General features: G+C 44.6%; 1 protein-coding gene across 3 annotated transcripts in view; it reads right to left on the bottom strand.

The window, feature by feature from the left end:
• Window positions 1–25821, bottom strand: part of PPM1H (protein phosphatase, Mg2+/Mn2+ dependent 1H) — a 271159-nt gene that overhangs the window by 67159 nt on the left and 178179 nt on the right. For 2 of the 3 annotated variants that reach the window (XM_036865627.1, XM_036865629.1), the window contains exons 5-6: window positions 22360–22444; window positions 4081–4199 (exon numbers count right to left, since the gene is read on the bottom strand). In XM_036865627.1, the coding sequence (XP_036721522.1) occupies window positions 4081–4199; window positions 22360–22444 (204 nt within the window). The remainder of the gene's footprint in view (window positions 1–4080; window positions 4200–22359; window positions 22445–25821) is intronic. The other variant, XM_036865628.1, reaches the window with a different exon arrangement.

Raw genomic sequence — 25821 nt, forward strand, 5'->3', positions numbered from 1 at the left:
GTGAGGGTGGGAGAGAAAGGATCCCCGTCACGAGGCCACAGACTCATCCTTAATTACGAGACGAGACGAGGCTTCCCAGAGCCGACGCCCTCCCCCCCCCCCCCCCACTGCCTCCCGGCTGCAGGCACACGGCAGAAAGCTGGCAGGGTGCTCCTCTAATGAGAGCGATCGATTTTCCTAAGTAAAGGAGATTCGGTTCTTTGGGGATCTTCCCCATCATCACCACGTGGCCCCAGTCCACGCACAGACTTCAGTGACGAGTGGGAAGCATCACCGTTTCATTTGGCCAATGGTCCGTCAGGTCAGACGGGGAACTAGAAAAGTTACTACCTCAGCAGCTCCTGAAATGCGTCATTCCACCCTCTTGTCCTCTAAAGGACTGTCAAGGAGACACTGATCCTGGTAGAGGGAGGTCCCCTGCTTAAATGTCCATCGCAGCTCAGAACTGAATAATTATGTCTGATCTTACCCTGAAGAAAAGTTGATGCATTGTATCAGAAAGAGCCCGGGGTTAAAAGTCAGAAACCTGGGTTATTCTGACATTTTTGCACTGGTGGAAGCTGAGTAAACCACTTAATCCCCTCTGAGCCTCAATCTGCTCAACTGCAAAATGGAACGAGGAGGAGGAATCATTGGGCATTTGGCAGTTCAACACTGTAGTGAACGGTGTATACCCTGAAGTGAGGCTGCCTGGGGGTCACAGACTGGCTTCTCCTCTTACTAGTTGTGTGACCTTGAGCAACTCGGCCCCTGTGCCTCAGTTTCCTCATCTGTAAAATGTACCTAGTTCATAGGATTGTTCAACATGAAGAGTCACGTAAAGGCTTCTTCACAAGGCCTGGCCCTTAGCTCTCCCACTCACTGTCAGCTAGCCCCCCATGATTAGTGGGGGAACAAGCAGGCAGATAAAAATTTCCACAACTAGGTCTTTGCTACAAGGGTTCAACAGTTGGAAATAGGTGAACCCCTATTTGTTAGAAAGGTTTCAGAGACGCAAGTTCACAGGCCAAGGCTAATTCGGGAGGCAAGAAACATAAAGGAGGGATGAGGTGAGGACTTATCTGTCTCCTTGAGCATGACGCATTGCCAATACTCACCAGTCCACCTTCAACCAATCCCAACAGCTTGGTAGTAACTTGAGGCTTTTGTGGGAAAAGGGATCCTGCTGAACCTCATCTCTCTTTCCATTGAATTAATTTGCCAGCCCTTCTCTCTCTATAGACAACTCAGAAAAGGTAGGAAATTGGGAGCCCATGTTTCTTCAGTCCTAAAAAATAACTGCTAGATTTGAGGTTTTCTGTGAGAGGTTATAAACATTTTTTAAAAGAACTCATTAAAGTTGGGGGTGGGGTGTGTGTGTGGGTGGAGTTTACATAGGCAGTGGTCTAAACTGGTTTTAAACTTCCCAACTTCTTCCAACAAAGATGTGAAGAGCTCTCCTTTTCCTTAAGCATCATTTTCAAATCGTTAAGTCACAACAGATAGGAAATATACAAAGACGTGCATCAATCTCTGCTCGTAGCCAAAGCTGTGAGCCAACAGCCATGCAGGGAACTTTGCTGAAACAAACGAGCAAATCATGTCTGACTGAAGCCATTCTCAGTCTTGGCTCCTCAGTTAATTCGGTACCTTCTGTGGAGTTCCGTACAATTAAAGAGAGCCCATTTATGGGCTATTTACTTGCTCAAGACCCCGCTAATGTGTGTTTGTGTGCACGTACCTGAGATAGAGAGCAAAAAAGAGAGTGACTGTGTGTGTATAACGGTTGGATGTAATCGAATCCCTGAACTTATCTGCATTTTAAAAAACTATAAAAAGGGGTAATCTTTAGCCATTTGTTTACCAAGTTGGTTTTGACGGCTGAGATCTCATTTGCCTTTCTGGCATAGAAAAAGCATACAAACAGCCTCGCCTCGAGCTCAGCATGGCTCGTGTACAGGCTCCTTATTCCTACCCTTCCCACTGACCACCTCCACGTCGGCCTGCCCCCCATCGACGTCTGTGGATCGCACTCTTCTTCCTTCATCCAATAAACAAACACGGCCCATCGGCTACATGTCAGGCAAAGGACGAGGCACTGGGCTGCCCCACAGGGGGCTTACAGCCTAGTATAATTCGAGTCACTGATGCCTTACCTCTTACATTTATCCCTTGGCCTAAGTCATCTAGTTTCTTGTTCATTTCCTCGCCTTCTCTGTTTTCTGCTTCCATCCCTCTATTTGGCTCTAGAGATCTCACATACATATTGCTATGACAGTTTTTCTTCTGGGTACCTGAATCTGCTTTCTCTCCTGGTCAGTCTCCTTCAAACTCCTCTTACAGCAAGCTTCCTACAACACCGCTTTCACCATTTCATTCTCCGCCAAAACACATAAGTGTAACCTGCAGCCTCCCACAGTAAATCCTAATGTCTCTGCCTGGCTTCCCAGATTCTGTTACGTTCCCTCGGTACCCACTTGGCCTAATTTCCCACAGCCGCTCCCCCCCATCCCCCCAATTTTGGCCATTTCCCGCGCTGTCTCTTAGATCTGCTCTTTTGGTTTATGTGTTTACAACCACGTGGGTTCCTACCCTGGGATGCCTTTCCTTCCATCTTTCCAAATTCTACAAAAACCAGACCAAACTCTGCCACGGTTTTCTGAATTACACAATCCCTCACCTTAAACTTTTCTGTAAGGAGTGCTGATTTTGCTGACTGAATAAAAATGAATTTGCAAGAAAACCCAGTCTGGGGCAACAAAACTCCAGAACTCAGAGCTGCAAATATGGTGAACCCTTTCCAATAAATCCGATCACATTTTAGAGCAGGGGTAAATATTTCAGGCTCTGCTGCAACCGCTCAACTGCCCTGTTGTTGTATGAAGGTAGTCACAGATCAAACATAAACAAACGAGCGTGGCTGTACTTTTAAAACTTATTTACGGAAAGGGGTGGGGGGTGGAATTTGGCTCTCAGGCCATAACTTGCTGACCCTTTTCTAGAAGAAGAGAGGATACTGGTGAGGACCTTCTCTTTGGATGGCAGAGGACAACCGGACGTGCCTTAGATCAGCCTCTGATCCTCCCGAGTGGCTTGACTGTCTCTTTAAGACAGTACGTACCCTAGGAGTAGATTCCCAGCCTAGAAGTCATCACCATGGGAATTTGGGCTGTGACCATCTGTTATAGCTATTCCGGTCAAAGAAGAAGAGATAGTGGAATTTACTTTGTCACCTGTGTTGGGGACGTGGTGAGGAAAGAAGCCACTGTTTCCTTCTGCTGACCTCCAGCCTGGCAGGAGGCTCCCTGGTCAGGATCGCAGGGCCTAGAGCAAATCTTCACCTACACTTCTTTGTGCCAGGCACTGCTCTCTCATTTCATCCTTACACCAACCCTATGAAATTTACTTTTCATCATATCTATTTTTCAGTTGGAAGAAACCGATGAGGTCTTAGTCAGTGTTAGCTACTGACACATACAAACGGTTTTGGTGCCTTATATCGGTGTGTTTGGGGAACAAGATGCCCCTTGCCAAGAGTTCTTATTTCGATATGAATGTGATGAAATCATGAGGACAGCTCATTACCTCTGACCCTTACAACCACCCTTCAAAGAGTATTCTTTTCACTTTATTTATGGGAAATGGCACTCATAGGGGTTAAGTAGTTTATCCAACTTTGCCTATTCAGAAAGGTCAGAGTTATGATTCAAATCTAAACTGGTCTGGCCAAATAGAGCTCTGGTTCATTCCTTTGAGCCCCGCTACCTCTTTAGTAACCCTAACCTAAAAACCCGAGTTTAATGTGTTTTTAAAAGCCCCCCAATGCTTGCTCTGTGTGAAGTGAGGAATTACATCAGCTTCGTGGGTCTAGTGTCCCCAAGGAGGGCCTCAGAGAGCAGAAAAGCAAACCAACACCCAGATGGGAGAACTGGCGCCCAGGCGAAAAGCAGCAGAAGTGGGCGTAGCCCCTTTTCCTTCCCCACAAACCCAGGTCTCTGGCCGCACCTCCTGATCCAAAGTGCGGAAGTGGCTTTTTACGGTGGTGGCGCTTCCTTCACACACGCTGCAGCAGTGCCAAGGCAGAGGGAGGCGTATTCTTACCAGCCTGTCATATTAAAGTCCCTGTAGAGCATCTTCTTCCCAAGTTCCTTTCTCTGTACTCTCCTTGGAAACTCCAAATGTGTGAACTCATTTCCCAGCAAGTGAGGCTGCATGAATGCCTAATAGCAAAAAGAAAAGAAAAAAAAAAAAAAAAAAAAACCCACACATATTTAGAGGAAAAAACAAGACCCAAGGATGTTTTGCAAATTGAGACAGCCCACATTTCAGAAACAAGAATACTGTTCTCAAATTTTAAGGGAGATAAATAGATTGAAGACTCTAAATACAAATAGAATATCAACAAATAAAAATCATGAATCTAATTTATAAAGGAATGTGACTTTTTCATTGGAGATGATAAAACTAACGGTAATCAAAGACGTGTATCCCTCAAGCGAGGAAAAGGTTCACTTTTTAATTCAGATTCAAGGTGGTTTCACTTGGGCTGAATGGCACGGTGAGGAGGTAGGAAAGCTCCCCCTGACTCTCTCCTCCTTGGCTTTCTCTGCTTGCCTCCTATTTGTACGCCTAGTTACTGGGCCTGGCCTCGGAAAGCTGCATGTGGGTCTCCAGGTCAACACAATGGCCTGAGAGAGCGGGTTGGGACTGGATGCACCAGACAGGAACCTTCTGTTGGACTCCCTCCATTTTGCTCTGCGGTAATTTGATCATGTAATTGGAAGACTGTTCCAGAACAGATGGCTTCTTCCCCTCCCCCCAATCTCTGTGCACACTACAAAAGTCTTGAGCAAACAGCCACTTAGGGAATTGCTTTGAAACAACAAACAGTCTCATTGTCACACTCAAAATTCAAATCCAGTTAGCCAAGAGATGAAATGCTCAGGTATAGACTTCCCTGCTCAGAGGCCACACGCTGTAAGCAGACCTGCCCCGGAGCCGCCCCGTACCAAGCCGTATACCTGCTTATTAGCGGTGTACGGGAATGGATCTTCTCTCTCTCTCTCTCTCTTTCTGGCAGGGAAAAGAGTGGGTGGAGCAAATCACGGCCTGGCACTGTAGGAAAGCCAGGGCTCCCTGCCACAGGACAGATGGCCATATCCTCGGTCTCCTGGAAAAAGGCATCTCCCACAGCCTCTTTCCCCCAGGACCTGACACTGGCAGATCTCCCACTGATTCTCATGGTGGCCTGGAGGTCTCAGCTAGATGCTAGTCACCAGAAGCTAAGAGCATCAAGAGTCAAAGGAAGCAAGCTGAATTGTCCCCAGGCTGCTCAGATTGGACCAGCTAAAAGAACTCTGACCCAGTGATGCTGAGCAGCCTTTGGGGACAGGATGGGACAGGACTGAGAATGAGAAGAGGGGCGGTCCTGTCTGCTGTAACCAACAGGCTCCAGGTCGGAGGGGAATTCTGGATCATCTTCGAGGGGCCCTGAAACCTCTGCTGGGGATGAGGCTTGGGCTGTCTATGGGTATCAAGGACACTTAAACACTGGGTTTTACAGAGAAGTTCCTTGGGGGAAGGGAGGGAGGAAGGAAGGGAAATAATATTCATAGCGCAGGTCAGTGTGGTAGACTTTGGGTGAAACGAATTTGGGTTTGAATCCAAGCTCTGCGTTTATAAGCTGTGTGATTTTAGTGGGTGATTTAACTGCTTGGGCCTCAGTCTCTTTACCTGTACATTGAGATTAACTGCAGATTTATCTCATACTGTTTTAATAATGAAATGAAATGACATCTATAGTGCACTTATCATGATTGTCTCTGCTCGTAAAAAGAAAATAATTTAGCCCTCTGGTAATTATGGAGCCCTATTGCATCCTGAGTACTACAGTAAGTATTTCTTGAGCTCTCATTGCACACCCCCGCCAACCTTATGGGCGGGACTGGCTACCTAATCAGTGGGGCCCAGTGCACAAGGAAAATATGGAACCTCTATTCAAAATTAAAAATTTCAAGAAGGTGACAGCAGAGCATTAAACCAAGTGCAGGGCCCTGGGCAACTGCACAAGTCACGCCCACAAAGCCAGATGTACTTACAGAGTAGATACCATCCATGTTATTCCTCACCTTTATTTTGGTCCACCCATGAAAACTAAGGACCAGAGGCATTAACAATCAATGAACAGCAGCATTTTTATGTACCCTCTATCATCTCTCAGAACTTTGGGACTGAATCAGCACGGCGTTTGTGTCTACCCCCTGCCCTCCAAGCTGGAGTGACACTGATTTAGGGGTTACCATGTGTCAGGCACTTGATACACCTTATGTTATTACCTCAACAATCCTGCAAAGCACATGTCATAGACTCAATTTACAAAGGAGGAAACTAAGGTCCAGAGAGGTTAAGACACCTAGCCCAAGGCTATCAGCCAGGAATGGGTGGTTCTAGAGCTTAAGCTTAATATCAAACCCATAACCCCCATCCTAACCCTTATGTTGGCCCTTTAACCTGCACACATTTACAAAAAACAGTAAGTGGGCAACAACAGGCCTGTGATCCATGCCAAGTATGAACCACAAATAGGCACCCATGACGATCCAGTTAACAAAAAATTACAGATCTGCACACAACTTGGCCATGAGGATGTTCCTCAAGTAGCGAGAAGAAATCATTTAATAATACGAGTGATTAAACTAGCATAAATCCATACAGAAGAATTCTGTGCAATCACATACAAAGGTGTTATACAGGATATGTAATTACACAGAAAGAGCTGATTTGTGAAAAACAGCATATCAAACAATGTGTCTGTGAGTGTGCAAGTGTATGAGCTTATATGAATCGTGTCATATATATGTACAGATCTATATAGGACATACATGTATACATAAATGAGTATGCATGTGTATAAACATAGGTACACAATACATTACATAACACATAGGTTAGGATGCAAAGGCCATTCCTAAGTACATTTTGTACCCTCATGCCCTTTCTGCTGGAATACATTTGCCTGGACAGTTGTACCGGGAGAAGTCTGCAGGGTAGCTGGGAACTCCCCAGCAGCTTGCTGTCTGCAGGGGCCACCTCGCCTCTCCTTCTGGGGATGGGCAGCCTCAACGGGGCCTTGAACCGTGTGTCACCTGTGACATCCATTGCCCCTTCACATGCAGAGCCTTTCAGGGTCTCAACAAAACTCCTGCTCCTCTCCTTATAACAACAGGCTACCGTATTTCATCAGTTCTAAGATGCCCTTTATTAGATGCACCATTATTTTGTTACCTCTAAGGAAGGGCAAAAAAAGCTGCCAATTAAACGATGCACGGTGCTTTCTTTACCACTTCAAATTTTTAATTTATTATTTTTGAAAGAACTCCTTTAGACGTAGACAAAATTCTATTATCTATCACTAGTGTGCATATTTAGGAAGGAATATATAAGTGAAGTGCATCAGTTAACATTGTTCCAAAACGTTTTCACATTTAGAATCCAATGGCACTCATTGCTTTCCAACTCTGAATCATCCCGTGTTCGTGATTTTCCACACAAGAGTGGGCTGTGTTTCAGGGGTGCATTGGTCATGCGGCATTCCTTAAACAACCCACAGAAGAACTACAAGACAGAAGCCAGCTTGGCAAGCATCCAGAGCCCCCTTGCTTCTGACTCCCACCTCGGGAATGTGGCTGAGCAAGTCCGGTCACTCCTCCCCAAGCCCCTCTGCATGACTAGTTGCATCCAAAAAGTGCTTCACTTTTGTCTGCACGTTTTCCTTCAAGCTGCTGGATGCGAGTCCTGAAGTTTTGGTGCTCCTCTTTTGATGTTCGCTCATGCCTAGGAGATGACAGCCATGTCATGCCTGCCACCTGGCTGACAGAAACAATAAACTGTAAAATATCCCAACTTCCAGTATGTCAAAAGGTAAGAGGAAAAAGGGTGCCCTAGCTCTGAGGAATTACTGTGATATTCATCCCCCACTGATACGGATGTCACACCCTTGGATTTCTCTCTCTTTGTGGTTATTTTTCTTCCTCTGGCTAGTTGCCACAGCACATTTCACATGTTACATGACACATTTTCCATTACAATCATGCCCACCACAGAATGCATGTGTATTCCATGTGTACCTAGGACATATCCTGCCGTGACATGTTTTTACAGTGCTTCAAAATCACCACCTGCGGTAAAGTAGCAGGATACAAAACTAACGCACAGAAATCTTTTGCATTCCTATACACTAATGATGAAAAATCTGAAAGTGAAATTAAGAAAACACTCTCATTTACCACTGCAACTAAAAGAATAAAATATCTAGGAATAAACCTACCTAAGGAGACAAAAGACCTGTATGCAGAAAATTACAAGACACTGATGAAAGAAATTAAAGATGATACAAACAGATGGAGAGATATACCACATTCTTGGATTGGAAGAATCAACACTGTGAAAATGACTATACTACCCAAAGCAACCTACAGATTCAATGCAATCCCTATCAAACTACCACTGGCATTTTTCACAGAACTAGAACAAAATATTTCACAATTTGTATGGAAACACAAAAGACCCCGAATAGCCAAAGCAATCTTGAGAAAGAAAAACGGAGCTGGAGGAATCAGGCTCCCTGACTTCAGACTATACTACAAAGCTACAGTAATCAACACAGTATGGTACTGGCACAAAAACAGAAATATAGATCAGTGGAACAGGATAGAAAGCCCAGAGATAAACCCATGCACATATGGTCACCTAATCTTTGATAAAGGAGGCAAGAATATACAGTGGAGAAAAGACAGCCTCTTCAATAAGTGGTGCTGGGAAAACTGTACAGCTACATGTAAAAGAATGAAATTAGAACACTCCCTAACACCATACACAAAAATAAACTCAAAATGGGTTAAAGACCTAAATGTAAGGCCAGACACTATCAAACTCTTAGAGGAAAACATAGGCAGAACACTCTCTGACATAAATCACAGCAAGATTCTTTTTGACCCACCTCCTAGAGAAATGGAAATAAAAACAAAAATAAACAAAAGGGACTTAATTAAACTTAAAAGCTTTTGCACAGCAAAGGAAACCATAAACAAGACGAAAAGACAACCCTCAGAATGGGAGAAAATATTTGCAAATGAAGCAACTGACAAAGGATTACTCTCCAAAATTTACAAGCAGCTCATGCAGCTCAATATCAAAAAACCAAACAACCCAATCCAAAAATGGGCAGAAGACCTACATAGACATTTCTCCAAAGAAAATATACAGATTGCCAACAAACACATGAAAGAATGCTCAACATCCTTAATCATTAGAGAAATGCAAATCAAAACTACAATGAGATATCATCTCACACCGGTCAGAATACCCATCATCAAAAAATCTACAAACAATAAATGCTGGAGAGGGTGTGGAGAAAAGGGAACCCTCTTGCACTGTTGGTGGGAATGTAAATTGATACAGCCACTATGGAGAACAGTATGGAGGTTCCTTAAAAAACTAAAAATAGAACTACCATACGACCCAGCAATCCCACTACTGGGCATATACCCTGAGAAAACCATAATTCAAAGAGAGTCATGTACCACAATGTTCATTGCAGCTCTATTTGCAATAGCCAGGACATGGAAGCAACCTAAGTGTCCATCAACAGATGAATGGATAAAGAAGATGTGACACATATTATACAATGGAATATTACTCAGCCATAAAAAGAAACAAAATTGAGTTATTTGTAGTGAGGTGGATGGACCTAGAGTCTGTCATACAGAATGAAGTAAGTCAGAAAGAGAAAAACAAATACCGTATGCTAACACATATATATGGAATCTAAAAACCAAAAAAAAAATGGTCATGAAGAACCTAGGGCAAGACAGGAATAAGATGCAGACCTACTAGAGAATGGACTTAAGGATACGGGGAGGGGGAAGGGTAAGCTGGCACAAAGTGAGAGAGTGGCATGGATATATATACACTACCAAATGTAAAATAGATAGCTAGTGGGAAGCAGCCACATAGCACAGGGAGATCAGCTCGGTGGTCTGTGACCACCTAGAGGGGTGGGATGGGGAGGCTGGGAGGGAGGGAGACGCAAGAGGGAAGAGGTATGGGGATATGTGTATATGTATAATTGATTCACTTTGTTATACAGCAGAAACTAACACACCATGGTAAAGCAATTATACTCCAATAAAGATGTTAAAAAAAAAAATCACCATCTGCATCCTAGTTGTAGGCTTCCTTCTTACCAACATTTTCAATACTCACTCCTGTTGTATTTGTCAGACCTGATGGAGTTACTGATGTTAAAAAACAACAGCAACAACAAAAAAACAAACTCAAGAACTAAGTACAAGTAGAACAAATAGGTGGCTGATGAACAAAAAAGGAGATGCTAAAATATAATGGGACACATACCTGTTGGTTTTCTGAGGAAAACACACACTTATTAGTGTATCTTTTTGTGTAATACTCATGAAAGTTTGCATAGATAGTCTATCTTAGCTCAGGCTGTCATATCAAAATACCACAGAATGAGGGATTTAAAACAACAAAAAAGTATTTCTCATAGCCTGGAGTCTGGGAAGTCTAAGATCAAGATGCCAACAGATTCACTGCCTGGTGAGGGCTCTCTTCCTGGCTTGCAGACTGCTGCCTTCTTGCTGCATCTCACAAGGTCTTTCCTCTGTGCTCTCGTGGAGAGAGAAATCGAGCTTTCTGGTATCTCTTCTTATCAGGAAACTAATCCTATTAAATCAGGGCCCACTCTTATGACCTCATTTAACCTTAATTACTTCTGTAAAGGCCCCATCTCCAAATTCAGTACATTGGAGTTAGGGCTTCAACATATGAATGTGAGGGGAGGGATACATACATTCAGTCCATTACATGGTGTTATATGTATACCTGTTTATATATGTATATACACTCAAAGTCATCAAAATATTATACAGTATTGTCTGATGGTTTTCTTTTTAACTTATCTATATTCATGAATATTTCTACCATTGAACATGGATTACTTTCATTTTAAAAATACTCTAAAATTTGTTATTTTTTGAGAACCCAGTTATTAAACTGTGTCTTAAAAAATTGTTGAAAGGAGCTTAACTGCCCCTTCTTACTCCAATAGTTTGAGGGAATGCTAAAATCACTGGAAAGGGCCACCCCAGGCAGAGGCTTGGCTCCAACGCAGGGGATGCTGAAGCGTACTGCTTCCCAACGGGCCAGCAGAGATATTTTGTTCTCAGAAGCAGAGTGGCCCAGCAACTTGTGGACTCAAAAATTTCTTAGGATCTGCCCAGCATTCAAATAACGTGGACTGGTGAGCGTTACTTCACTAGTGCTGGCCTGCCCTGCTGGAAGCATTGCTCAAGTCAGCATTTTGGAATCTTGAGCCTCGAAAGTGATTTTACTTACAATACAGTGTAAGCAACACACACAAATTTTAGAGTCTGCAAAACGTGGGAGCTGGAATTTGTTAGGTTCCTTTAGCAATAAAATCCAATGATTTTCTGACCCCAAACTTGTAGGATTCATGGACAATTCTGGCATATTTTACTCCACTGCTCATACCTGGGCAGCTCATAAACACGTGTACATGACGACTGCCCCTTTCCAAGGTACATCTCCGAGGGATGCTGGCCTATGAAAAATGTGGACCTTAATGGGATCAATATCCAAAATGGGAGCAAGCACACATTTAAGGTCCCATGTCCACCTGCAAAATGAAAATTCTGGACCCTCTCCTTATTTATCTGCTATGCTTGGATATATTTTAGCTTTTTCTCTTTGATGATGCTATTTGGATATATGTATGTTAGAAACATCTGCATGATGACACAAGTAATACCAGCTACACTTAAATATGTTCATTATTTTTAAAACCTCAGCTACGCTTTAGTGCCTAGCATAGCACTGATCACAGTAAAGGCTCTAAATAAGTATTTGCTGGAAGAATGAATACAGAACATTCTGACCTGCTTTACACAGTCACCTTTTAGTGATCATTGAAACTTTACAAATAATACAACATAGCTTTCAATCTTTAGAAAAAGATAAAACTTAGGTCCATGGTACATGAAAACAATCTTGGACACACATTACATATTTTGGATTTAGTTAACTTTTATAATTTCATAGATACCTTCCTGTAAACAACAAGCATGTGGGTGCAGTCATACCATTGAAAACCCCATGATATTTTACAATCCTAAGAACATCTAAATTATATTATGTCTCTTCTCTACCGAATAAGCATGCCAACCAGAAACCTAGAAATGTGTTTTATACTAAAATCCAATTTAAAGTGTGCTGGCCTGCCACATGTTAAAAAAAAAAAAAAAAAAAAAAAAACTGGACCTCTTTTGTACCTCCATTTTTATCCTAAATTTTGAGGCCTTCCTTCAAGGAAGCATAACTGAATGCTCCTAACTGAAGGGAGAGGGGTGGAGGTACACCTGGAGTTCAGGTGTGCACCACAAATGGTACCTGGGAGGAAAGGCTTGGTAACCACTGCCCACGCAAAACCAAAGGCAGGTGGTCAAGAGTCTTTTAAGGACTCTGGAGAGTACAGGTTTGCTAAAAAAAAAAAAGAGGGTAGCACATATCCTTGACACTTAAGTGTCTGGGCAGCTAATAAGAAGACATTTCCAGACATGGTTACATCTGGCCAGGAACAAGAAGAGGCATCTTCTCTAGGGAAAGGAAGCTGGAGTAACCTGCTGTGTCAAGAAATGCCAGGACACCAGAGATGGGGCGGGAGGATTGAGCATCTTCTTCTGGCTGCCCTCCTCTCTAGTTCTGGGCAGAAACCAGCTTCAAGGGAAGGGGAGGGAGGTGAGCACAGCACTGTGAAGAAACACAACTGTCCCATCCCAGTGAGAGTCTCTGAGTCACAGAGGGACTGAGCCATACTAGGAGGGGACAAGCCTGAGGAAGAGAGGCCTTCTGGGACCTTCCAGGAAGCCTCTCGGTAGAGCAGAGTGCGTCCCCGAACCCAGGTCTGTCTCGCTCCAGAGAACACGGACGTGAGCCCCACCATCCTGGGCTAGGGGAGAGCCTTGAGCATCTTGGGGATGCAAAGCGGGGAGAAAACAGGGAGTAGAAGCAGGCACCCAGATCCCAGGGAGGGATATGTGTGTACTGGGTTTGGGAGCAGGCTGAGAACCAGGCTTCCTGCGGACACTGAGACGGTGCTTCCCAAGGTTACTCAAAACGGCCTGCTGGGGGGCTTCCCCGGTGGCGCAGTGGTTGAGAATCTGCCTGCCAATGCAGGGGACACGGGTTCGGGCCCTGGTCTGGGGGGATCCCGCATGCCGCGGAGCAACTAAACCCGTGAGCCACAACTGCTGAGCCTGCGCGTCTGGAGCCCGTGCTCCGCAACAAGAGAGGCCGCGATAGTGAGAGGCCCGCGCACCGCGATGAAGAGTGGCCCCCGCTCGCCGCAGCTGGAGAAAGCCCTCGCGCTGAAGCGAAGACCCAACACAGCCAAAAATAAATAAATAAATAAATTAATTAATTAAAAAAAAAAAAGTCAAGGCCTTAAGAAGTACTAAAAAACAAACTTAAAAAAAAAATTGCCTGCTGGGGAACACAAAATGCTTCCTCCTTCGAATGAATTTTCCTTCTGCTGCTTTGTGGTCAGCTTGCCAATGAGTAGTGCCAGCCAATAAGGGGATTATCCCAGGTTTTGGGGTATCCAGCCAATGGAATTCACACAACTAACACATGAGCTCCTGCAGGTGTAGGTACCAGGGGTTAGGGATTCAAAATATAAAAAAGAGACCCCTCTGCTTAGAGCTCACGCATTAGCAGGGGAGAATGAGGAAGGCAGAATGGGTGGAAATGGAGCTATATTCAGGGGTAAGGAACAAAGAGTGGGATCACTTGGTGGGGTCAGAGCGAATCTGAAAAGGATCTTCTTTTCATTATTTTTAAAAATTTTTTAAATTTTTTTATTGAAGTATAGTTGATTTACAGTGTTTCAGGTGTACAGCAAAGTGATTCAGTTTTTTTTTGATGTCTAATCTTACTTGTTATGCTTACAAGTTTTATATATATATATCTTTTTCAGATTCTTTATAGGTTATTACAAGATATTGAATATAGTTCCCTGTGCTGTACAGTAGGCCCTTGTTGTTTATCTATTTTATATATAGTAGTGTATATATGTTAATCTCAAATTCCTGATTTATCCCTCTCCCCCACTTCCCCTTTGGTAACCATAAGTTTGTTTTCTATGCCTGTGAATCTATTTCTGTTTTGTAAATAAGTTTGTGTCTTTTTTTAGATTCCACATATAAGTGATATCACATGGTATTTGTCTTTCTCTTTCTGACTTACTTCACTTAGTATGATAATCTCTAGGTCCATCCATGTTGCTGCAAATGGCATTATTTCATTCTTTCTTATGGCTGGGTGATATTCCATTGTATATATGTACCACGTCTTCTTAATCCATTCATTTGTCATTGGGCACTTAGGTTGCTTCCATGTCTTGGCTACTGAAATAGTGCTGGTATGAACTCTGGGGTGCATGTATCTTTTTTTGAATTAGAGTTTTCATCTTTTCCAGATATATGCCCAGGAGTGGGATTGCTGGGTCATATGGTAGCTCTATTTTTAGTTTTTTAAGGAACCTCCGTATTGGTCTCCATAGTGGCTGCACCAATTTACATTCCCACCAACAGTGCAAGAGGGTTCCCTTTTCTCCACACCCTCTCCAGCATTTATTATTTGAACAGTTTATTTATCCATTCTACTCTCCATGGCATTTGGATAGTTTCCAGCTTGGGCTCTTACAAACAGTGCTGCTATGCACATTCTTGTCTTTTGGTGTAAACAGTGGTACACACTTTGTTAGGTATATACCTAGGAGTGAAACTGCTGGGTCAAATCCTTTTTCGAAGTAGTTGTTCCAATTTCCACTCCCATCAGCAGAATATGGAAAGTAAAAATACTCATGCGTGAAATGAGAAGTCACATTCCAGAAGAGGAATGTAAAGTCATCTACCTAGAAAAATTTTATATGAATTAATTTTTTAAATGTTTAGGACTCTCAGTATGTGAAAGCAAGTTATCAAAATGAGGATTTTCAGTGTTCAACATACATCCTTTAAAAAACTGAATAATCTCTCCTCTTTCTTGCCCTTAGGGGGGAAAAAAAAACTTTGTCAGGTTATATGAGAGGAGGATTGGAAGCCTTACACTTCAAGATGATTTATCCTGATAGAAAGTCTAAGGTCACAAATGAAATGAAATTAATAAAGTCGGCCAAGCCACTGGTGATCACTAACGGTCATACGAACAGTCAAAGGAGATGGCTCTTCCAAAGCCAAGGCTGGCTGCCTGATGTATAGTGCAGGAGGAGAATATTCTGGTTTGGGTTTAAAAAAGAAAAAAAAGAAGAAGGAAAAATGTGAAATGACCGAGACCTAAATACATATGGGTTGGAGTCTTTCATAAAAAATTCTCTCTGTCTTAATTTGTCCTTAAAATCTCAAAGTAGCAAAAACCAAGCTTGTATATATAAGCTATTACAGAATTGGATATTAAATAAAATTCTGTCTGGTTTATGTGGCTCTCAAGGAAGGTTCACATTTAAATTTCGACATGGGATTGCACTCATCAGCCACAGAGAAGTAGCATGCCCCCAAAACAACTTTAAAATTGTAAAATTGAGATCTTATGATAAAGGAGTCACATGGAAACTGGAATACAAATAGAGATATTAAACAAAATTGCCTAGATTGGTCAACTCTACAACAGTTTAATGTATAGAATAAGGGGTAAAAAGTGTTCATTTACATAAAACATATAAGGTTTCCATATTCATATGCCTAATGCTTTTTCTTCCCCAGTAAAAATCTGGGGAAAGGCATTCATTTGTAGAGTGAACAACGCAGGTCAGCAAAAAAGATATGCCTGCATATCTCCAATCTCTTTGCATAAGCAAATGCAATTGAGAAATTTTATAAAAGGCCACAGTAGTCCCGACGACAGGACGGCCATGAAAAAGTTCATATATAGTTATATTTGAAAACTAAGAAATTTTATTTTGCCTCTGATCTAGGCCCTATTGTAAGCACTACAAATATTAACTCATTAACCCTCATTCCAATCCTGTGAGGGTCCTGCAATTACCCTAATTCACAGATAAAGCAACTAAAGCACAGAAAGCATTTTACAGTTAAGTTTTTGCCCTAATAAACTTCAGTGACTCCTATCTATCTCTCTCAAAGCATATTTAACTTTAATATATTTAAAGGATGTATGACATTATCTTGCTTCCTTACACTAAGATCAATTCTTAAGGGACCCTATGGGCAGATGGCTCCAGTTTTATGTGCCCAACTTTTTATTCAGAATGTTTTGGGGGATAGGGGCTTTAGAGTATAAAGATCATTTATGGACAGCAACTGCACAGAAAGACTGATTTTTTTTAAAAGAAGAAAATGTAGGGATTCCTTCTCATGATGATTTTGTTCAGCTGTGTGGAATTCATTTTCTTAGGTCTGCATAGTAGGTTTAGCATGCCTCCATGCTAAGTTTCTGACCTCTCCCAACCTGGAATAAATAATACATCCATTTATATTCATTTTCAAAATGAGGCTCTAGAAGTGGCGAGGTTCAATTATAAGGGCTAATGTCTTCAGAGTCCTCCTGAAGCCAGGCAGTGCTCCGAGGGCAGCCACATATAAGTTCTGCCTCTGAAACCCTGGGCAGTGCCAAATTCATGCTCTAAAATTCTCCTGGCTTCTTCATGATGCTGGTGTGATCAATGGAACCTATAGTAAATATGAAAAATGTCAACCACTTTAGCCTGCCGTTTTTTTAATTCAAGATTTTGAAACTCAAATGCAGTTTTGCAAAGGGGGGTTAAATGGGGAGAGAGGTGGGGTTGGAGTGGATTTGTCCCTGACTCAGCCGTCAGGCAAAGCAGAGCAGTGGTGAAGTTGTCTCCCTGTGACTGCAGCCAGGCTCCCAGGCTTAACAACCTGCTCTCAAGGTTAAGGGCCATGTCCAGGTGGCAGGCCAGCCATTTTTACTCACTAGCACATATGACCCTTCCCAATTATAGCCTCTTGTCTTTTTTTTTTTTTTATAGCCTTAGCTAAGGAAAGGCAAGGCTAGTATTTTTTTCTTTTCTTTTTTTTTTTTTTTTTTTAATTTTTATTTATTTATTTATGGCTGTGTTGGGTCCTCGTTTCTGTGCGAGGGCTTTCTCCAGGTGTGGCAAGCGGGGGCCACTCTTCATCGCAGTGCGCGGGCCTCTCACCATCGCGGCCTCTCTTGTTGCGGAGCACAGGCTCCAGATGCGCAGGCTCAGTAATTGTGGCTCACAGGCCCAGCTGCTCCGCGGCATGTGGGATCTTCCGGGACCAGGGCTCGAACCCGTGTCCCCTGCATTGGCAGGCGGATTCTTAACCACTGCGCCACCAGGGAAGCCCCCTTTTTTTTCTTTTTATTTATTTATTTATTAATTTTGGCTGTGTTGGGTCTTCGTTTCTGTGAGAGGGCTTTCTCTAGTTGCGGCAAGCGGGGGCCACTCTTCATCGCGGTGCGCGGGCCTCTCATTATCGCAGCCTCTCTTGTTGCAGAGCATGGGCTCCAGACGCGCAGGCTCAGTAGTTGTGGCTCACGGGCCTAGTTGCTCTGTGGCATGTGGGATCTTCCCAGACCAGGGCTCGAACCCGTGTCCCCTGCATTGGCAGGCAGATTCTCAACCACTGCGCCACCAGGGAAGCCCTAGCCTCTTGTCTTAAAAGCAGGTTCAGGCTTAAGGAATATACTTCTTGGGAGATAACTCTTGAGCGTGAAAAATCCCAGAGAGCCAAGAGGTACAATGCTGTTCCCCTTGAAACATTTCCAAGCTCAGCACCAGGGAAACGGCAGACAAATCAAACCAGACTTGGTGTAGAAGGCTGCGGGCAGTTCCAAGGACACCGCAAGAAATCACCTCAGATAATGTTGCACTTGTGTGTATCAAATGTGCATTTGAAACCCACTTTCATCTCTTCTGTACATTGCCCTTGATGATAAACAGCTGCAGACTTGGATTATCTACAAGGACAGACGTACATTTGAAGGTCTGATGATACCAGCACATCTTAATGTAATCAAATCAGAGTTTATAAATATGTCTAGGCAGAATGGAGGGGGAAGCCATGACTCTCACACCTCAGGGCTATAGAGGTCCCCCCTAGAGGGAGATCCATTCCTAGCTGTAACCTGAAGCAAAAGTGGGGGTGATTTCCTGGAAGCTGCAGCATCAGAGAAGTAAACGCTGCCGAGAAACGCCCACAAACCAGGCTGCTTTCCCTCCTATTTGGGCATTGACTCCATCAAAACATTCTGTCTAGCTTGGTGGACCCCCTTAAATATTTTATTTCAATCACCCTGGAAACGTTAAAAAAAAAAATAAAGCCCAGCGAGAAAAAAAGCAAGGCTTAGTTGTGACTCGTAGGATCATCAACTCTCCCTGACTGCTGGGGCATAAGTGCATGGCCCCTGACCCCTCCATCGCACACCTGCCACGTTCCATGTGAACAAGTCAAAACCTCAAGCCTGCTTGATTAATCACCCAGCCCAAGAATCTACAGAACAAAGTTCACATTACCCAGAGAGCTGTCTGAAGGGCCCTCTGAGGTCAGGATGCAAGACCAAACAAAATTAATGTGCCTGCCACATCCATCATCGTGTAATCTGCTTCCAGTTCTGTAATCCCCGAACGTCTGGACTGTGCATACCAAGAACATTCCTGTTCGACGTGGATCAAAACGATTCATGTACAAAGGGCTCCGAACCCTCCCCACCTCTAAGAAAATCATTAACCATTTCTACAAGTCAAACAGCCCTGGGACTGCAGTCATCTGCTCAAACCAAGTCTCTAGGGACCTGGAAGTTTTCATGGTTCTATTATAAATGTTTCTTCAGACATCATGAAAATGAAATTTGATTTGACCTAAGAATAAGGAATACATTGTGTTAACTTTCTGGTGACGTACTAATTCATTTAGATTATGTAAAGGATACAACAGCTCTCCTTGCACAAAAGTGGTTCACAATTAGTTCAAGGGAACTGATGTTCCCCAAAAATGAATTGGTTGGATTAGATGTACCTAAAATTATAAGATACATATTGTATTTTATGTTATCATGAGATTACTTTTCACTATGACCTCAGAACACGTAATGAATATTTCAAGAGAAGTATTCCTACACATTTCACTCAGGAGGAAAGGAGATTCAGAGACATTGTGTGAGAGACTTGAGGTCACACAGCTCTTGCTTGGGCTGGGCTGAGAGAAGCCCACATCACACTGTGTTTTCCTCTCATAATTGATATTAGTTTCAAGATTTTATGCTATAAACCTCCCAATTCTCTGAAATCCATTACATAAAGATTTCACCACAAGGTTATTTTATACTACCAGTGTCCTAATGCTCTCAAATACTTCACCACGAAGATTCACATCACAGATCATGTGAATATTATTACTGGATTTCTTCATTCCAAAGCACACACTCCTAGATTCCTGATGGAATAGGAAGTTGGACAGCCAGGATATTTTATGTTTCGGTCATTTACACTCCTGTTGTCTGAGGAGAAAATTTTAGGTGTAATTTCCATATAGAGTAGCCTATATGCTTCAAGGAGTAATAGGACGACAGAGAATGGGGGCAGTGTTCTCACCTTTTAGAAATTCAGGTATTAGACTCTGTTCTGGGGGCTACTAGTGTCCACTGGCTGCAAGAGTAACACCAAAATACACAGTAATTTTAGGACCATTAGGAGTGATTCTCAAATAAACATAAAGGGACAATATCACTGAGGTGTGAAGGCCAGTAGAATCTGAAGTGGCAAGACTCTGATTCATCCAAAAATAACCAAATGAGTATTATGTGCCACAAAAACTTCCACATATATTATTTCATTTCACCTTTGCACCTGCCTTCTGGGGTTTTCTGTGCCCATTACTGACAGTGAAGCCGGGGATCAGTGAAGGGCCTTGTAGAAATCACAGACGCAGTCACGTGACAAGGCTGAGCTCTGAAGCCACATGCATCTTATTCCGACCGTCCCAAAACAGACCACTGATACTGGAATCTGAATCGGAACAATGTCAGCATTCCCCTCCCTCCTTAAAAGTTAATGTTTTAAGCTCTTGGTATCATTCTTGCCACGTGAAAGTGTGAAAGTATTTCAAAATAAAAAAGTGGATCTGCTATTACTCATCGCCTTTAGCAGGAAAACAGGAAATGGTTTTTACTAAGGGTCACGGAGGTGATGGGACAGGGAGGGGCTGAGGCATGGGAGGCAAAGGCCTGGTGCTGCTGTGAGAGGTTTCAGGGGAAGGAGGGGAGGTGCTGTGTGGTAATGACCCAGACATCAATACGAACACTGGCCCCTTTAGTCAACACACCTTGATTCAGTATGAGCTCTGTGCTAGGTAATGACAACGTGAGGTCCCTAAGGTAAGGGGCCTGCCCTCCGGGACTCAGTCTGGAAGGGGACACGGAACTTGGAAAAAGCAATACAATACCACACGCTGACAGCCAGGTTGTGGGCTTCCACAGGGCGCTGTGTGAGCACCGGGGACTGGCCCCCTGCGAGGGGTAGGGGACACGTCCTAGAGGAAGCGACATTTCTTTTGGGGTCTCAAAGTATGAGGAGGAGTTTTCCCGGCAGAGACAAAGGGAAGGGCTCTCCAGGCAGAGCATATTTCCAAAGGCATGGAGATCGGAGAGATCATGGTGTGTCCTGGAAATGCAAGACGGTTGGTTCCCCGTGGCTGCAGCCGGGCTGCACTGTGTCACTGGTGAGGGCAACGAAGAGATGATGCTGGAGAGGCGGGCGGGGAGCCCAATTCTGGGTCTGCCTTCTGTACACTGCGGGGAGCCACAGGTTTTTAGGGAAGAGAGTGACAAGATCTATGTGATGATCACGTGGTGCGGGGGGGCTTTGTGGAAGATGGACTGGAGAGAGCCAGCCAGGTGGCAGGGAGGCGGGCCGCTATGAACTCTACTTGGAGGGACCCTCGCAGCTCTGAGGTCCTCGGTGGCCCTCTGGTCTAGCTCTCTACTTTATAAGTGACAGACCAAGGTCTGGAAAGGTTAAGAGACTTGCAACAAAGCGACCCAGCTGGTGACTAAGGATGGGAGCAGGACGAGGTCCTGCCGGCAGCAGCCAGTCCCTTCCCCCTGCCTGGATGGCCAAAGAAAGTGAAAGGCTCTAACATCTGGGCCCCCCCGGAGGGGCTTGAAGTTTATCTGCTTGAAAATAGCAACAGATACGTTGGAAAATAACAGCAGTAAAAGAGTGAAGAAACGTTTTTACCTTGGCTTTGGATTCCTGTTGTCTTATGGACCAGTTAAGTACCAAAAGCAACACAGCTTCGCTATTGAGTAAAACCAACACAACACAGTCAAGGGAATTGAGGGAAGTGCACAACTTCTTGCTAAATCAACCAAAGTCATCAAATCCTGACTGTTCCCACATGCTGGAATTCAGAGACGTGAGCGAAGTCCTTTTGGAGTAGGCTGGATCAGTTCTTTCCTAAGAGCAGGTGGTCACTACCTTAGCCTTGTCGTCTAAAAAGAAAGCCAGTTGGCAAGAAAACATTTCATCCGCAGAACTACTATTCACAGCTAGTGCCGAAAGATGCCCACTGCAAAGTAATCCTGGATGATCATCGTTGCAGAACTGAAAGCCTAAGCCTAACACCCTACCCCTGGAGTTTGAGGGCAGGGAATATACTCTGTTTTTCAGAAAGCTCAAATTTTCGAAGAAGCAAAAATTCTCAAGATCTGAAAAACCAAACAGCCCTCCTAGAGCCCTCTCATAATTTCACTCCAAAGAGGGAGATCTAACATGGAGAATTTATTTTCAGGGTAGACACGGATTTTCTGACACCTGCATTTCTCCCAAAGGGCCCCCGAGACTTCATATCGGAGCAGGAAGTCATGGTGTGTCATCAGACTCTGGGGGCTGCCACCCTGCTCACACGAGATTCAGACTCGTCTGAACCCTCTGGTTGAGTTAAAGTGAGTGGCAGGCCTGGGGAAAACGTACCAGCATTCTTTACCACATTTTGTATTGTACATACCAAGCCATTAAAGGAAACAGAGCATGCCATGTCTTTGATCGGTCACAGATGGGAGGAAACCAGACACAATAATAAATGCACGGAGGTGGGGTGTGTCGTCACACACGGAGCCAGGATGTGTGATCCAGGAGGTGTGTATGGGGGTGTTAACGCCATATGTCGTTTTACTGCTGTGGGCCTGCTCCCAGGTCACTAGCAACATGTTCCTCCAAAACAGCTCCGACGCCAGCCTGACGCCGCGGTGCTCTGCCAGACCTACGTGACTCTTACTTACCAGGTACTGAAGTCGCTGGCGCTCAGTCTCAGGGGTGAATTCCGAAGACATGGGGATGATCTCTCCATTTCTGATGATTATGGCCCTGAAATGGTGAAAATGCATGTCAGCAGCCAATCTCATAAGTACCTCGATTCTGTCATAACTCCATAGCTTAGTTCAGAATACACCTGAAACTCTCAGAGGATCCTTTTTCCTCTGACTTGCGCAGCAAAGCTCGGTGTTACCAACTCACCACATTGTAAAAGTATCTTTAAGAGCATGACATTCTCGTTAGCGCATGTTTACTTGTTCTGCTAGTTTAATGCCCAGCACCAAGCATACTTGGCACGTAATAGATGGTCAGTGAATAAATGAATGAATCAATGAATGATGCCCGGAGGCTCACTCTCCAGTAGAACTGTGTGTGATCATTAAAACTTGTATTTTAATCTGTGCAGTCCAACATGGCAGCAACCAGCCCCATGTGGGTACTGAGCATTTGAATCACGGTGAGTGCAAGCTGAGAAACTGAATTTTTAATTTTATTTAACTTTAATTCATTTAGCTTTAAGTTAAGCAGTCACAAGCGGGCTAGTGTAGTAGACAGTGCAGCTCCAGACCCTCGTTACTCAGTGTCTGTGAGCCAGCAGCTTGTTAGAAATGCAGACCCTCGGGTTCCCCCGCAGACTTCCTGTTTCGGAATCTGCATTGCCGTAAGATGCCCAGGGAATTCAGAGGCAGAGGCACGTTAAAAGCTAAGAACACCTGACCTAGGCTCCTGAGTTTCTACGGTAATATCCTGGGTCCAGGAAAACCACTCTTATCTCATCTTAAAGCTCAGGAAATTCACATACTCTCCAAAATGTGCCCAACAGCTACTGCCGACTCCGGGACTTTTGAGAGAACAGAGTTCCCCAAAGCAGACGTCTAAAAGAGGAGTTGCCGGATTGATGACTGTGGAGCAACCTTCCCTAAGCCTGTCCTCGGTGGAACCTCCTGTGCTCAGACCTTGTTCCGCAGTGGTCCCTGCAGCCGCTTGCCAGCTATCGATCAGTTGTGGCGGAAGGCTGCCATTTCTACGACAAATCCAAGTGGCTAGGGGAACTGCATTCTATTTGAACCACAAAGCTCCTGGTATCAGGGAGCCAGAGACCTGGGGACCCAGCACACTTCTCTGTGAAGAGCCACAAGCACAGGGAATACCATCAATGAGCTCGGCTCTGGGTGGATGCCTCACTCACATGGGGAGGCTGCATTTTTTTGTGCCAAGAAGCCCCGGGCACCCCTCCCTCCCACTGCAGAGGCAGGCAGTCCTGACTTGGCAACAATCCCTATAAATGTCTGCAGCTGCTCGACCCCCCTCCCCTGCTAACCCCTCACCACCCATGCCCAGTTGCTGCTGTCATAGAAACTAGTGGAGCGGGGGCAGGCAAGGGAGGAGATGACAATAAAAATCTTGGGGGCATTAGAGAATTTATGGATCTAGGAGAAAAATGGTGGAAAGCTGTAAGAAAACAGAGAAGTTTTGCGGGGGCTGACCCTGGGAAGAGGGTGGCTCTTGCTGTAATACTCGTATCACTTCTTTTATTATGCCGCCGAAAATAGGACAAATTAAAGATTCCTTCTTATAAACCCAGAGTCACTTGTAAAATGCAACCACCTCCCCCAACCCCAAGAAAGGTGATATCCACCATTCACAAATCAGTGTGAGTTAACTGAAATTGTCTTTGTCCTACTTATCAGCTGAGAAGAACTGTAATAAGAGTAGGGGTTTTGATAGAGGCTGGAGAAACTTGGAGAACTTGAAAGGAGGGGTCGGGAAGGTCAAGGTTAGGGCCTAATCTTCAAGTAGCAAGAAGGGCCCAGAGAATGTGGGGCACTAGAGCAAAAGGCATTATGCAGTAAATTCCCACAGCAATCTGCTGTTTCAAAATTTTGCTAAAAGCTAGTCTTAATTCTTTTCCCTCCCTTTTCCTACCTGGCCCCTGAATTCCAGCTTCCAGGCTCAGACTAAGAAAGGTGGGTATCCGGGAGGGAAGTAAATGATCACGGTAAGAGGAGGAAGGAAGGGACGGTGGACGATGGGGGGTCAGGCAGCGTGGGCCTGTGGGGAGGAGCCAACCAGACCATGCAAGAGCCTCTTCCAGGACCTAAGCGTCAGGAGGTCGGGGGCCTGGTCTGTTTTGTTCACTCTCATATTCCAGATGCTTGGTATCTTGCCTGTCACCTAGCAGGAGCCCCATGAATATTAATTGAATATAAGAACAGATGAGGGAACTTAGGAGAAGCTTTGCCTTGAGTCCGAGGGAGGAATAGAGCAGAACTAGGAGGGAGCGGATGTGCGCTTACGCAAGGGGAGTTGGGTGGACGTCACAGAGCCGAGGGGGCCTTCGCCTGGAATCGCACCTGCTCCCTCAGCCATCTCTTCCTCTTCTCCTCCTGACCAGGTGAGTACATCCATCACTTCCAACCCCGGAGTCTTCCCTACGTCAGTTATTCCCTCTGCATTCCCTACCTCTCTCTCTACTGGCTTTCCTGCCACACTCAAAACACTTTGTGTTTAAAATCAAACAAAACAGAAACCGAAATGAAAACCAAACAAACAATACTCTCCTCATCTGAAACCCACTTTCAGGGTCCTTTCCCCTTTCTTTCCTCCTAAACCAAGGTTTACACATGCATTACACATTAACGTACACATTAATCTACATTCAGGGGCTCTACTTCCTCACCTCCCACCGATCCCTCAAATACAGGTAAATTCGTTTCTTGCCCCTCTCTCTACCTGACTGTTCTCACCAGTCCCCAAACGGCCTCTTTGCTGCTACACCCCCTGACCATGACCTCATTCCCAGCTTCCTAGGCAGCATGTGTCGGTCCCTCGGACCGCAGCTTCTGGGACACTGCTCCTCCTGGTCTCCCTCCGACCTCCCAGGACACTCCTCTCAGACTCCCCTGGGGTTGCGGGCTGCCATTCAGTCTCTCTACCCCCTCCCTGGGCGCTCGCTTCCCAACCCTGTAACCCCCAAGATTTGGTTTAGAGGCCTCTCCTATGTGCTCTGTTAGCCTGGTGCCCCTAATATGGGACACACCCTGTTCTGTCACTCATTGCTTAACTGTCCGCCTTCCGGGCTGGCCTGTAAGCTCCTAAGGCGAGAACCACGTCCGTCCTGCTCACGCCGAGGCCCCACTACTGTGCACAGTCCCAGGCAGTTACAAGCAGTACTGGCTACAGAATTTCTAGGGTCCGGGCCAAATAAAAAGGCAGGTCCTCTCGTTCAAAAATTAATGAGAATTTCAAGACTGTGACGGCAGAACATTAAGGCAAATGTGGTGGCCTGCACAGGTCACAACCCCATGAAGCAGGCCCTGACTGTGCACCCTTAATATTTACTGGACGAATCGATAGCTTCAACCATGGCATATGCCGATGATTCCAAACATCCTTTCCGGCCCACACGTCTCTGCTGTGCTCCAGCC

This window comes from Balaenoptera musculus, chromosome 10 (genome assembly GCF_009873245.2).
Source record: "Balaenoptera musculus isolate JJ_BM4_2016_0621 chromosome 10, mBalMus1.pri.v3, whole genome shotgun sequence".
Taxonomy (NCBI): Eukaryota; Metazoa; Chordata; class Mammalia; order Artiodactyla; family Balaenopteridae; genus Balaenoptera; species Balaenoptera musculus.